Source organism: Silurus aristotelis (genome assembly GCF_946808225.1).
Source record: "Silurus aristotelis genome assembly, chromosome: 16".
NCBI classification, from domain to species: Eukaryota; Metazoa; Chordata; class Actinopteri; order Siluriformes; family Siluridae; genus Silurus; species Silurus aristotelis.
This window is the reverse complement of record NC_139589.1, coordinates 9,443,011-9,457,233: the sequence shown is the minus strand read 5'-3', so window position 1 is coordinate 9,457,233 and position 14,223 is coordinate 9,443,011. Positions and strand designations below refer to the sequence as shown.

Genomic DNA, 14,223 nt, shown 5'->3' with positions numbered 1-14,223 from the left:
AATTGTACACCTCCACAAGGCTGGAAAGGGCTACGGGGAAATTGCCAAGCAGCTTGGTGAAAAAGGTCCACTGTTGGAAAATGGAAGAAGCTAAACATTACTGTCAATCTCCCTCGGACTGGGGCTCCATGCAAGATCTCACCTCGTGGGGTCTTAATGATCCTAAGGACGGTGAGAAATCAGCCCAGAACTACACAGGAGGAGCTGGTCAATGACCTGAAAAGAGCTGGGACCACCGTTTCCAAGTTTACTGTTGGTAATACACTAAGACGTCATGGTTTGTAATCATGCATGGCACAGAAGGTTCCCCTGCTTAAACCAGCACATGTCCAGGCACGTCTTAAGTTTGCCAATGACCATTTGGATGATCCAGAGGAGTCATGGGAGAAAGTCATGTGGTCAGAAGAGACCAAAATAGAACTTTTGGGTCATAATTTCACTAAACGTGTTTGGAGGAAGACGAATGATGAGTACCATCCCAAGAACACAATCCCTACTGTGAAGCATGGAGGTGGTAGCATCATGCTTTGGGGGTGTTTTTCTGCACATGGGACAGGGCGACTGCACTGTAATAAGGAAAGGATGACAGGGGCCATGTATTGCGAGATTTTGGGGAACAACCTCCTTCCCTCAGTTAGAGCATTGAAGATGGGTCAAGGCTGGGTCTTCCAACATGACAATGACCCGAAGCACACAGCCAGGATAACCAAGGAGTGGCTCTGTAAGAAGCATATTAAGGTTCTGGCGTGGCCTAGCCAGTCTCCAGACCTAAACGACAGGACAGATACCTGACTGATCTAGAGAAGATCTGTGTGGAGGAGTGGGCCAAAATCCCTCCTGCAGTGTGTGCAAACCTGGTGAAAAACTACAGGAAACGTTTGACCTCTGTAATTGCAAACAAAGGCTACTGTACCAAATATTAACATTGACTTTCTCAGGTGTTCAAATACTTATTTGCAGCTGTATCCTACAAATAAATATTTAAAAAATCATACATTGTGATTGTTGGATTTTTTTTTTTAGATTGTCTTTCACAGTGGACATGCACCTACAATGACAATTTCAGACCCCTCCATGATTTCGAAGTGGGAGAACTTGCAAAATAGCAGGGTGTTCAAATACTTATTTTCCTCACCGTATATATATATATATATATATATATATAATATGAAAGTAAGGATTAAAAGAGCAGTAAGAAAGCTATTAATGTTGAGGAATGTGAATGAGTAAATACTGAATTGTCATGCTCTTAGCGTTGAATATAGCATTTGTGTATTACTTTTTTCTGAATCTGTTAAGCAGTATATTGTAATTCTTCACTGTTATCGTGATATTTACAAATGTGTCACATGTAAGGGAGCGCCCAAATCAGTTTGGGTCATTTTGTTTAGGTTTATGTATTTAGAGCAGGAGATCTGTGTTGAAATGATGTGTTTAGTTTCATGTCCATTATTTGTAGAGGCATTTGCACTATAAAATGCATTGTTTTGGTTTGTGTTTAGAGAAGATTGTGAACGTTACTAGAGTGGAAACGTCCTGCATATGATGAGCGAGTTCAGGTGTACGAACAAAAGAGATTGGCCATAATCTAGATATATATATATATATATATATATATATATATATATATATATATTTTTTTTTTTTTTACAGGAATAAATGGCTTGCCCCAAGGACAAGCACCACCTCATTCTTAAAAGTTTATATATAATTTTAATAGTTAATAATAATCTTACCTTATACTATATTCAAGTCAAGTCAAGTCATTTATTTCTATAGCGCTTTTCACAACAGACATTGTCTCAAAGTAGCTTTACAGACTTCAACAGTTAAGCTGAATGGTGTGTACCTTTAGAGGAACCAGACTCAAAAGGGGAACCCATCCTCATTTGGGTGACATCAAGAGTGTGATCATAAATCTTTAAACAATACAGAACACTGGAGCGTGAGAACTAACTATATTACAAATATATTGCACTGTTTTACCATATTCACATACATGTATTTCCATAAAGAACCCTGAAGCACAAGGAAAGCTAAAGTGGTGAGGTTAAGAACACAGAAATGCTTTTTTCCCTCAGTGACAAGACTTTATTTCGTGTATTGTGAATTTAATATTATTGCATTAGGAGCCAAAAATAAACATGACAAGAAAAGTGAGCTTTCGCAATTCCTTTTTAAACCATTTACTTTATATTTTAAGTAACAGGGGATTTTGTACCCCACGCAGTTTCTAAATCATAATTGCAAACGTTGTTTGATTTGTATTGTAAAACCGCAGCTTTCCCATGTTAGGTGCTTTTGTTTAAAATGAACGTTTGCCCGCACCAAGATGGCGGATGCGTTAGCCAACTGCAGTAACGGAACTAAGCGGCCATTGAGGTGAGGTACCGTCCCTCGACATGCATTTGGGAGAGGTGAAGACTTGGCACACATTTGTGACCTTCGTGGGTAGAAAACCCTTCGGATACGTGGTGTGTGGGCTGCTTTCTTATGTTGATTTGATATTATTCTAAAGCTATGTTGCAAATAAACGGACGCTGCGACAACACTAGAGGATTTTTTGGTTCACATTCCAGCACCTTCTTGTGTTTATCTGGAGTTCACACGGTGGATCACAAAAATCTTCTCGTGATACGTTTCGTATAGAACTATCGCGTCTACATATAAATATGATCCGCTTTATTACTCACTATTTTATTACTGACTTATTAGTCACTACTCATATGGAAAGCGAAATAATTACCCATTAACATCTTTGAGGTCAAGGGGCGGGTGAATTACTGCTGAATCAGAAATGACAACTTTCATAGTGATGAGGGTCATCATTTATGTTTAACTTCATACCAGGGGGGCAGATGATTAATCTAGACTAACACTCTTTGTTAATGCAAAAAAGTACCAAAAGTAAACATCTCAAATGTATAAAGACTCTATTTATCATTAGTAGCCAAGGAACATTCTCAGACTACCCTCTTATAACAGTTAGAAGTGCTATATAAAAAACATCACAAGTGATGATAATAATAATAATAATAATAATAATAATAATAATAATAATAATAATAAAAATACTTATGTTGTTCCACACCTATATGAGTTTCTTCTGTTTAAAAGATTGTATTGAAAGAACAATATTATATTTGTATAAATACATTCGATCGTTCATTTATTGATCATTTCAGACAATATTCCTACTGCCCAAATAGTTTGAGTCAAAATAAAATAAAATGAATGACAGTGAAAACTATGGGAAACGGATTATCTTTTGTACCGAGTTTATTGGAGGTCCGAGAAGCCACTGGTTTCTCATTGAGACTATTTAGGCAGTGGGAATGTTGTCTGAAATGATCTGTAAATAAACGGGCAAATGTGTTTATACAAATATATATAAATATATAATGTATTTTTTATATATTATATTATATATATATTATATATAAATATATAATGTATTTATAAAATATATATAAATATATGATGTATTTATAAAAAATATATATAAATATATGATGTATTTATTACTATATATATATATATATATATATATATATATATATATATATATATATATATATATATATATATATTATATATATATATATATATATATATATATATATATATATATATATATATATATAATAAATGTAAAGCAGCATAAAAAAGGTTTTATGGGTACTTTCCAGACCAGACCCGCCCACATACGCGGCTTTCAGACCAATATAAAAGCAAACGCAATAACGCAGTTGCGCGAAACCCGCAGTTGTAATATCCGGGTAAGTGTAATGAAAAATCAAATTCAAATCCTTTATGTATTTTTATGCCACAAATAATATATAAATATTCGTGTACTCATGAAATAATAAAAACCAAATCCGTGTGCTGTGTGTTTTCTATTGTCTGGAGAACTTTTACTCTATAATACCATTTTCTGTCTAACTTCTTTATAACATTACACTAATATATATTTAATACAATCCTCTGTCAATTTCTCGTGATATTGAAGTGTGTCTTTTTGATTTCTCTTCAATGTCTCCCCTAAAGTGCTTGGTATTTTCCATTGACGTCAGCAGGAAATCCATTTTGAGTCTCACTACAGGAGGAAGAATAGAAAGAGGCGGTTTATAGGAATCATCTCGAGACTGCTCTTCTGATTGTGTTTTTTTTCTGTGGTAAGTGACATTTTAAAAAATAAGTGATTAATTTCTATATGAGTAAGTGTTACTTCTTGATCTTTATCGCAATTTCACACACACGCACACATATACAAATATATATCGCATGAGTAAAACCGAGCAACCCTTTTCAAAATGGAGACTGTCAGCTCGGGTTCCCACCGACTGCAAAACGCCTTTCTTTAAAAATAAACAACACAAAATGTTACCGTATTTGGAGGTTTAAAACTTAAACTCTTTTTGACTCTCACACATTATGTTTATAGTCTAAATAATCGTTAATTCCTATTCAACAGGACTTTACGAATACGTGTACAATGAACAGGAATAAAGGGTGTAGTTTGTGGTTAAGAGAAATACAGGAAATTGCAGCAGAACAGAAATGGACAATTTTCTTTCAGTATATTTCTCATTTATTGAGTCCAGTCTGTTTAGTCTTATTAAAAATACTACCCAAAGTTTTTGTTTACTAAATGTTTGACAAATGTTTTTTAAAAGGTGTTAATCCTCTTTTAAACCAGATATCCGATAGTCTAGATTTTGGTGTAAAATAAATAAATAAAAGATGAACATTTATATCTAGGGTTTAGACAAATAGTCCGGATTAAACTTGAACTGTTTGGTGAATTCCTGTATAATCAGATCATGTGTAAGTTGTGTTAATGTCTGGTTGTTCAAAGTCCGAAGTACAAGCCCTTTATTCCAGTTAAACCAGACTTAATTTTTTAAGGCGTGTGTGTAGAGTAGGGTTTCTGCTGCTATCGATTATTTTAGTAATCCAGTATTCTAGCGATTATTCCACCGAATAATCAGGAGGGAAGTATATTTTCTTTATTAAAGAATACAAAATAGAGAGGAAATAAGACTGGTCTCTTAAAATAAACAAGTAATGTTTCCTTTTGTAGAAAGATCCCAAACTTTGGGAAATTTCTGGCGTTTTCTTTGGCCCTTGCCAGAGCGCTCCAGAGTTTAGCGGATGGTGCGTCAATAATAATGGTCCGTGGGGAAACATGGTGGTCAGTGTGTAGTTTAATGAACTAAACGAAGCATCAAGGCAAATGAATCAATTTTTGTAATCGATTTACTCGAGTTACTCTAGGAATCGTTTCAGCATACTAGTCTACACACTATGCACTATTGCCCAAATTATTTGCATCTATGTAAAGAAAGGAAATGCCAGGGATAAGGTACACTGTGTAGTCGGTGTAATTTAAAAACAGAAAGTAGTCAGTGATGAAGTTTTTTTTTTTTTTTTTAGATCGAATCCTGGTATTACAAAGCTGTCAATTCTGGGTCCTTAAACAGGCTTTTAACCCTCACCTCACCTGTTTCATTGTGTAAATGTGATAATTGTGATAGGTTGTCTATCAGATAATATAAATGCAAATCAAAAGTTTCTCATTTTGTTAGCATTCGATGATCTTTCTGTTTTCCGTTGTTTTTCTTCAACAGGTAACGGCACCACTGAAGCAGAGGGATATCACCTACAGAATCAAACCCCTGTTTCTTAAGCAACATATTTTTATTTCATAATTAGATTAAACCTTCACACATGGATATGTAAACCCCACCCTAAGGGATGTCTTCAGGGAGAAGGGCTTTCTTTACCACAACCAGGAATTTGATAAAAATTAAGTTATTCATAAACACATGATGCATTGTTTAAAGTTTAGATCGTGTCTGGTTTGGTTAATTGTATTTGTTAATGATCCTGGGTGAAGGCATATGGTAGACCTGGACAATCACCCAGTTCAGTTTGTTAATTCACTTTTTGTTTGGCACGTTGTTTTCTAACACGTTTTGTGTGGATTTTATTGGATGTCCATTCTTGTTTTTATCAGTTTCATTAGAGAAGGTAGTTTGACACAGATAGAATACACTTGCGTTGGAGTTTAGGTTGGTGTAATCTGTAATTAGATTTTTAAGTGGGAGTTTTCAGATGTGTTATGACAGCCAGGAAAAGCCCAATCATCTAAGGGAAAGAAGGTTGTTTGTTCAGCTTATGACTAGTTTTCCAGTCTTGTGACAAACACAAGTTACCATAACTTTTTGTCCTTCGTTCCTCATTGAATTTCAGTGCACTCAATAGCATGTGTCACCAGTGTGCATTTTAGATCCTGGATATGGTAAATAAAGCCCTTCTCCCTGAGGACATCCCTCTTTTTCTATTCATAATGGAAATACTACAAAATAGTGCTTTTTTAAGAGGTCTGTGTCGTACCAGTGGGCCAGCAGACCTACAATATGATAACTCGAGCGAACTGTTTCGCATTTCGACCTTTGCAAAGTTTTCCTCTTCGGCGCCGGTGACCGAGAGAAGCCTGGCTCGCGCCGGGTTCTTCTACACCGGCGTAGGCGATCGGGTCCAGTGTTTCCGCTGCAATGTAATCGTTGATAACTGGCAGTCGGGTGAATGCCCAGCCGAGAGGCACAAGCAGATGTCACCAAGCTGCACCTTCATTCAAAGCTTGCCTTCCACTGCCAATCTCTTGTCCTCCTCCCATTCGGCCTTTTCACCACTCCGCAATGCTACTATTCTGCAACTAAACCTGCCTGTGGCCACTTCAACTTCGGGCCAGATCGATGAGCAAGCTGGATATCTGAATATGAGCAACCTTGCCCCTTCCAGCCCACTGTCATCTCGTGGCGTGGAAGACATGTCTCACCAGAGGCCTCCTGCTTGCCACAATCCCAGCATGCGGCGCGAGCAGGATCGCTTGGACACCTTTCAAAACTGGACCCTCACCACAATCGCGCCTGCCGAGCTTGCCAAAGCTGGTTTCTATTATCTCAGCCAGGGAGATAGAGTGGCATGCTTCAGCTGTGGTGGCCACCTGAGCAACTGGGAGCCTGGAGACAGGGCCGTGTCTGAGCACCAAAGGCATTACCCTAATTGCCGATTTGTGAGAGGGGACCGAGCTGATAACATACCCATCAATTCTGGTTTGTCCAACGTGTCCAACCCAGCAATGCAGCAGTGTGAAGAAAGATTGCTAACATTTGTTAACTGGCCTGCAAGAATACCTGTCAGACCAGACCAGCTGGCCAAGGCTGGTTTTTACTATGTTGGTGAGAACAATAGATTTTTTTTAATAGTTAAGATTGTTTTTTGTATTTGTTCAGCATTGTATCTGTTTTTTTTTTTTTTTTTTTTTTTTTTTTTTTTTAATGAATAGGCCGCAACGATGATGTAAAGTGCTTCTGTTGTGATGGAGGTCTCAGATGTTGGGAATCGGGAGATGATCCTTGGGTTGAACATGCTAAATGGTTTCCTAGGTAAGTGATTTTATTTCTTAGTGTCTTTTACTATTTAGTATGTTTTTTTTTGTTTGTTTTTTATTAATGGCGTACACTCTCAATTTTTTTCTTTTCTCATTCCTTCTCTTAGGTGTGAGTACCTTTTGCAAGAAAAGGGACAAGAGTTTGTTCATCAGATCCAAGCCAGATTTCCAAGATTGTTTGAACAGGTATGCAAAGACATCAAATCTGTATATTAGCTTTATTACATGATTTTTTCTGATCAAAAAAGAGAAACCTTGGTTCTTCTTATTTTCCCCCCACAGCTCTTAAACAATGGGGACTCGAGGGAATTTGTTGATCCACCTGGTAAGTATTGTGAAACGCGTAGCATTGTGTGTAATATGATGCAGTCATGTGATCAAGCCTGCCACAAAGTTACTGTAACTACCCTTTTCCAATGAATTTGTCTACTTTCCGTTCCTTTTCATTTGCAGTTGTACATTTGGGTCCTGGAGAAGAGCGTTCAGAAGATGCTATAATGATGAACACGCCTGTGGTGAAAGCAGCCTTAGAAATGGGCTTCGAACGCAATTTAGTGAAGCAGACTGTCCAAAGCAAAATTCTCACCAGTGGAGAAAACTATAAAACTGTGCAGGAACTGGTGTCTGATCTGCTGAGTGCTGAGGATGAAAAAAGAGAAGAGGAGCGAGAAATGTTTGCAGAGGAAATGGCATCAGGTACGTGTTCACGCAGGTCCGTATCCCAGTTCAAATCCAGTGTGGAGCATCAGTAATGTTTCCTTTTTTTTTTTTTTTTTTTTGTAGATGGCTTTACTTTTCTGAAGAAACACCACGCTGCCTTGACCCAGCGTTTGAAAAGTGTCCAGAGCCTAATGGACCATCTGTTGGAGGAGAACGTCATTTCACAGAAGGAGTATGACATCATACGCAACTGTACGTCAGTCAAGCAGCAGACCGGTCAGCTCATCGATCTGGTCTTGTCAAAGGGGAATGCAGCAGCGGAGGTCTTCCGCAACTGGATCAAAAAGAACGACGTGTACCTCTTGAGAGAGCTTATGGGTATTTATTTTTCACCCTTTTTGGTGTATTGTCTGGATTTTTAGTGTTAGTCCTTGTCTGGGTAAAACCATTATATATGACACATAGGGCATGTAGGAACACTTAAGTGGGATCCCTCTTAATAAAAAAAGTTATGCTCAAAGAACACTTTAGATTTTTTTTATTTTTTTTTTTTTTTAATATGCAGGGAGATTTCCACAACAAACGTACATCACAACATATTACTGACAATCCATTTTATGTTCTTTTCACTGCATTTTCAGCCCAGACAAATGAAGCTGTATCACCGAGTCAAGATCTTTCAGGTATCCTCAAACAGGTTTTATTTTTTTATTTTTTTTTATTTTTTGTTTTGGGTGTTTTTAGTATGTAGCTTTGACACTTAAGGGAAATCAGATACAGATTGTGCCCTGAAAGACTTGAGTTAGATGCAAATAGTTTTTCATTTAAGTAATAGAATGTTTTAACTCCACAGACTTGCCCATGGAGGAACAGCTGAGGAGACTTCAAGAAGAGCGCACATGTAAAGTCTGCATGGATAAAGAAGTCAACATCGTCTTTATACCATGTGGGCACCTGGTGGTTTGTAAAGAGTGTGCGCCTTCGTTACGCAAGTGCCCCATCTGCAGAGGCTTGGTGAAAGGCACTGTACGCACCTTCCTGTCTTAATTGTGCTAAATTGTTTAGAAGCATACTGTTAAACATAACCGCCTATATTCAATTAAACATGGAGAAATGCTTGAGGAAAATGTGAACAGATTGATATTAAAGTGGTTTTAAAAAAAATCGTCTTGTTTGTTAAAAATGATTTTATTTTATTTTATTTTTTCACAATACAATCCATGATTAAGTCTTCTTTAATGTACATATTCATTCAGGAGGATTCAAATAGATGTTAAGTACAAAGCAAGGAAAAGTGCATTTGACTTGATTATAGATTTGGTAATATTTAATAAATACAAAATGTAGTAATTTTGTTAAGCAGCACATGTGGTTTAAAAAAGTATATATATAAAGTTTAAATATCCAACTCTTGAAGGTTTCCCCAACTTGGGCCCACTTTAACCTTTGCTCTGAGCTTCACATACAGTTTCACAGCAGCTTCCATTTCCCGTTTCACAATTTGTGCAACCTGAAAGAAAAGATTTGAATCCCATTATACCTTTTTAAATGTTTTGAACTTTATTTCCTCCAAAATCTGGTCATCTGCCAATTCTCCAATCCACTACTTAGCTTTCCCTCCAAGATACATGCACCCACCATAACGTTTTAAACTGTTTTCTTTGAGCCATGTACCATGCTAAGGGTAAGTGCTAACTGCTGCCATCTGCAGACATGAGCTCTCAGTTCTAGATTCTTGTGGCTTCTAGCGAACGTGGGCTCATTGATCTATGAACCTGATAACTGAAAAACCTTGTGACATTTAAAATTGAACCTATTTGTCTACTTACCTGGATGACATCATCCTCTGCAACCTCATAGATCAGTTCATCATGCAGCTGAAGTATAAAGAAGGCACCTCGAGAGGTTCTGAACCGAGACCTGCCCCGTCCTTAACCAAAACCGCAATTCATTAACATCCTAATAAAGGAAAAACATCATCCTTCACATCAGAGAAAGAAGGATTTACCTGTCCCAGTGGTATAATGCTTATGTGACAGCGGTACTTCAGGAAAATCCGTCTCAAGCCTGCGCTGGATGTTGATAGTCGCCAGTTTGACGATATCTGCTGCAGAACCTTGGACTGTTGTATTCACAGCCTGTCGCTCTGCCTGAAACGTGGAAGAAACCAGCTTAGGAAAAACAGCTTTCTTTGCTTTTAATCATTTTGAAGAGATCTAACTGAGAACCTTACGTGAGACCTAATGTACATATTTGACTCCTTGATTCCAGGCAGAAACCTCTTCCTGCCAAGTAACGTCTTCACAAAGCCATTTTTGCTGCAGTTCTTCACAGTCTCACGAAGAAACGCCTGTATGCCTTTGAGGAAAATAAAGCCATGAATGACAAGGCCTAATTAAATACCTAGATGTTCTTCCAAATCTAAGAAAATTTTACCTGTGTATCTGGACTTGAATGTTTCGATGTAACAAGCAGCATCATTTTCATCAATACCCATTTGCTCTCCTAATGACTTTGCTCCCATGCCATAGATTATACCATAACAAATCTGTAAAAACAGGACGACACTTTCCTCATTTAGCTCCTGGAACATTCTATGAAGCACTATCTAAAAATTTACACATAACATCACATCACATCGAAGAAAATACCAAAGAAAATCTAAATATATTCGAAATAACTATCAAAATCCATGCGCGCTATTCAGATTTGACAATGCCGCAAACAAAGGGATAAGAAGAAGAAGAAGAACGCCTGGCAGGCATGCATTGTGGGACCGAGAAACACAAGTCTCACTCTTCTCGACTTACGAACTTTCGACTTACGAACACTTTTCGGGTCCCTATCTATTTTGTAAGTCGGGGGCTACCTGTACACCGCACTTGGGCATGCGTTTCGTTCCTCATAGATCACTGCAAAAAATGAACAAGCAAAAACTTTGTCATTCTCACTTGTGTGATATCAGCATGTAATTCAATCACCAGCCTTTTTTTTGTCCCTTCTCATAGAGTTAATAATAAAAAAAACCTGCAAAGTTCCCAAAGAGTTTTACTGTTACAAAAAAGCCACAACATACTTTTAAACACTAACACTGGAAAATCCTTCCATTAATGATAAATAAACCTACAGAAAACTTAAACTACATTAAATTGGTTTTCTTAGAATCGAAACATTTTAACCAACCACACAAGTTTAACACGTTTATTACTAGTCTTAGAATATGTGGGGATTCTACTCAGCAAGTCCTGGTGTATTAGATGTTACTTTATACTATCATGTATTAAAAGTATTAATATAAACCTGGAATTTGCAGCTGAATGACTTTTGCTGTTAACAAAAACGTCCATTTCAGAAGAATGAAACTAGAGAAATGAGTGCCTAATCTTCAGCTTTCACAGCTTTCTAGGAGCTGTATGTGTGTGGTCTTAACATTCTAGCGAGCATGCCCAACCAACCACAAAATTATTCTAACTCAAAACAATAAAGAAAAAACATATTGCTTTGTTTTTGGCCGATTGGCCAGAGTAGAGAATGACCTCATTTGAAACAGAAAGAAAGACATGCCGGCAAATACCTGCATATATTAGCCGAGACCTGCAGTGCTACATTATTAGAAAGCCGCACATTACTTGTTTAGCTTGTTGTCTCATGCAGTCGTCAACTGACTCGGGATCCACCATTTTCCATTCAGCAGCAATGCTTTTGAAAACATCTTCGCCACTGTTAAGGACCTGAAGAAGCCGTCTGTCACGGGATAAGTGAGCCAAGATGCGGAGTTCCAGCTGGGAGTAGTCTGCAGCCAAAATAAATCCCCCTATTAAAGAAAAGCATATTGTTTAAAAAAAATCTAGTAAACATTTCATTAGAATTCATCCTAAAAAATTTAAATTAAAAGTTAATTTACCCGAGAAGGGAACAAAAGCATGTCTCATGCTAACAGAAAAAGGCATCCCCTTCTCTGGGGATCGTCCTGGGTCTTTGATCAGGGATACCAACTGATGGTGTTTCCGAGATATTTTAGCCCTATAAAAAAAAAAGAAAAAAAAATCAGCAAATAAATGTGTATCGATTTTTAACTATTCTTTGGAGCACAGAACTTTACCTTGTCTTGCTTGTGATGACAGCCATGTTACTTTGTGATGGTTGGCTTTCTCCAATAAGAACTGGCATTTGGATTTCAAAGTCTTTTGGGACATTTTGGATATTGGGTTCGGTGAAACTCACCCTCCCTACATAATTCACAAAAGGGACAGAATGATTGGTTCATTTGTTAAAAGTGGCGATACAAAGATAGAGAAGAACATGTAATCATATTGTCTGAGAATCATCCCTTATGCTTTATACCTGTAGCTGTGTGGGACTGAGATACTGAGTAAATTCTGTCCATCTCTAATTTCGGGTGCCAACACTTTTCTCTTTGCAGAGGAAATACCACCTTGGTCAAGGCATTTGTTATCCTTTTCCACTCTAGAATGACTCCAGGTAACTGATGCAATGGCTTGAGCTTTTCCAGCACATCCTGTTCAGATAAAGAAATGTGAAAGAGAACGTAAGATGATGACATTTGTGACTAGAATTTTGTTAATTAGCAATGTTTTTTCATTTGACTTTGTCTTGTATAACCCTAGAACTAAATAGAGAAGGCAAAGAAATTTCATAGTTACATTGCGTCTAAAAAAATTTAACCGTTAACGTAAGGTTAAAAAAAAAATCTATAAATATATTTTGTAATGTCCTCTATGCAGTTATCAATTCCTCCAAATGATCAAATATTCCTCTGAACAGCTTTCAGAACCTTTAATCTTTTAACATTTTGGAAGGATTGTTTTTGGTTTTTTGTACATAAATTGTCAAATTGTGGTACATTTTCTTTGTGTTCAAAAATAATGGTGGGCGCTTCTAACCTTATCCGCAAAACTGACATTTTTAAGACTGAAGGATGGTGTAAAGTCCAAAGTGTAAACCGATTAAAACCCTGTGTGGAAAATACCTTTGTCGTGCTAAACTGTTTCGAAAGTTTTACACGAGCTCCTGGCCCGGCCCGCCTGGTGTAGCCCAGAGTCTTTTTATTCTTTAGAGAATTTAAATCACCATTTGGAGGTAGCTTCAGTTCAAGGAACAAGACCTGGAAATTACACAAGAGAACGGGTCAAAAGGAGGGGGAAAAACTGAACAATTCCATGGTTGTTTCAGATGGCACACAGAGTTTTTTAAAGCTTGAAGAGAGTGAAACAGACCTCAGCAACATCCTCTGGATTGGTCAAGGAGAAGCTGTGACCAGCCAATTGATAGGCCTTGTTTTCCAGGTCAGTAAGTTTAGCCTGCATCACATGTTTCTGAGCTTCGCATTCAGCAACGCTAAACCCAATACCATTCAGCTCCAAAAGGGCTAAGCAATACTGAGTGGGCATCTCTACTCTCTGAAATACATCTGAGAATAACAAAAAAAATCATACAAGCAATTTAGTAATTAAAAGAATAACTACGCACTTATAAATATAAAATCTGTGATCAGCACCTAAGAAACCATCTTTTTCCATGAGCACATTAAGCTGTGTCATAACCCTAAAGATAAGAACAGACTCGATGGCTGCTCTGTATCGACCAGAAAGACTTGCGTCTCCATAAATTCCCAGACTTTCCACCCCTTGTCCCTGTCCGATTCCATTCAACAAGGGCAGATCTTCTGGAGTAAAGTTTGCCACCATGTTGTTAAGAGTGCGTGCCTTGGAGCCCGGATCCAGAAGCCAACAAGCAACCTAAACACGTACAAAAAAAACAACAGGCCAGCAACTTAAATGCAAAGGTAAAGAGTGTGCTGAAAATAATCAATGGCAGTTTAATGATATACAGACAATGCAAGAGAATAGAATAAATGTTAATCATTTTCCAATAACATCATATCATCACTTAAGACTTTTGGTTCTCCTCTACCACGGCAGCATGCTGGTAAACAGATGATTGTTCATTGAAGAAGGATGTGATTTCTTTGTAACGTTATATATTTAGTCAGAGACGTTTCTTATTGCTATGATGTATATTGCATCAGCTTTAAACAGTCATTTCATAGCCTACACCACACTCTTGAATTTAATAAGACAAAA

General features: G+C 37.4%; 2 protein-coding genes across 9 annotated transcripts in view; one reads left to right on the top strand and one right to left on the bottom strand.

Moving 5' to 3' along the window:
* The first annotated feature begins 3,724 nt into the window (after positions 1–3,724).
* birc2 (baculoviral IAP repeat containing 2) lies at positions 3,725–11,155 on the top strand. Of its 7 annotated transcripts, none has more exons than XM_083564882.1 (11): positions 3,725–3,779; positions 4,048–4,175; positions 5,631–5,738; positions 6,315–7,247; positions 7,355–7,454; positions 7,567–7,645; positions 7,742–7,784; positions 7,913–8,155; positions 8,243–8,497; positions 8,761–8,802; positions 8,973–11,155. In XM_083564882.1, the coding sequence occupies exons 4-11, from the start codon at positions 6,353–6,355 to the stop codon at positions 9,164–9,166; spliced, it is 1,851 nt and encodes a 616-aa protein (XP_083421008.1). In that variant the 5' UTR covers positions 3,725–3,779; positions 4,048–4,175; positions 5,631–5,738; positions 6,315–6,352; the 3' UTR covers positions 9,167–11,155. The 7 variants fall into 7 exon arrangements, with proteins under 7 accessions (XP_083421008.1, XP_083421010.1, XP_083421011.1 ...); XM_083564884.1 differs by having other exon boundaries at positions 3,734–3,779; positions 5,631–5,759; positions 6,329–7,247; XM_083564883.1 differs by having other exon boundaries at positions 3,749–3,779; positions 6,329–7,247.
* The window catches only part of polq (polymerase (DNA directed), theta), a 25,537-nt gene continuing 20,605 nt past the window's right edge, over positions 9,292–14,223 (bottom strand). For both annotated transcript variants that reach the window (XM_083564805.1, XM_083564806.1), the window contains 12 exons: positions 13,638–13,878; positions 13,357–13,550; positions 13,110–13,244; positions 12,464–12,638; positions 12,222–12,348; positions 12,024–12,142; positions 11,749–11,933; positions 10,556–10,667; positions 10,353–10,477; positions 10,128–10,269; positions 9,949–10,049; positions 9,292–9,629 (listed from right to left, as the gene is read on the bottom strand). In XM_083564805.1, coding sequence (XP_083420931.1) covers positions 9,516–9,629; positions 9,949–10,049; positions 10,128–10,269; positions 10,353–10,477; positions 10,556–10,667; positions 11,749–11,933; positions 12,024–12,142; positions 12,222–12,348; positions 12,464–12,638; positions 13,110–13,244; positions 13,357–13,550; positions 13,638–13,878 — 1,770 coding nt within the window. In that variant the 3' untranslated portion in view covers positions 9,292–9,515. The remainder of the gene's footprint in view (positions 9,630–9,948; positions 10,050–10,127; positions 10,270–10,352; positions 10,478–10,555; positions 10,668–11,748; positions 11,934–12,023; positions 12,143–12,221; positions 12,349–12,463; positions 12,639–13,109; positions 13,245–13,356; positions 13,551–13,637; positions 13,879–14,223) is intronic.

Bases quoted from the DNA above. Each gene is read 5' to 3' on its own strand.
- birc2 (XM_083564880.1), top strand. From the start codon at position 6,302: ATGGTAAATAAAGCCCTTCTCCCTGAGGACATCCCTCTTTTTCTATTC. The intron at 7,248-7,354 runs GTGAGAACAATA...TTTAATGAATAG, and splicing joins GGCTGGTTTTTACTATGTTG to GCCGCAACGATGATGTAAAG. The intron at 7,646-7,741 runs GTATGCAAAGAC...TTCCCCCCACAG, and splicing joins TTCCAAGATTGTTTGAACAG to CTCTTAAACAATGGGGACTC.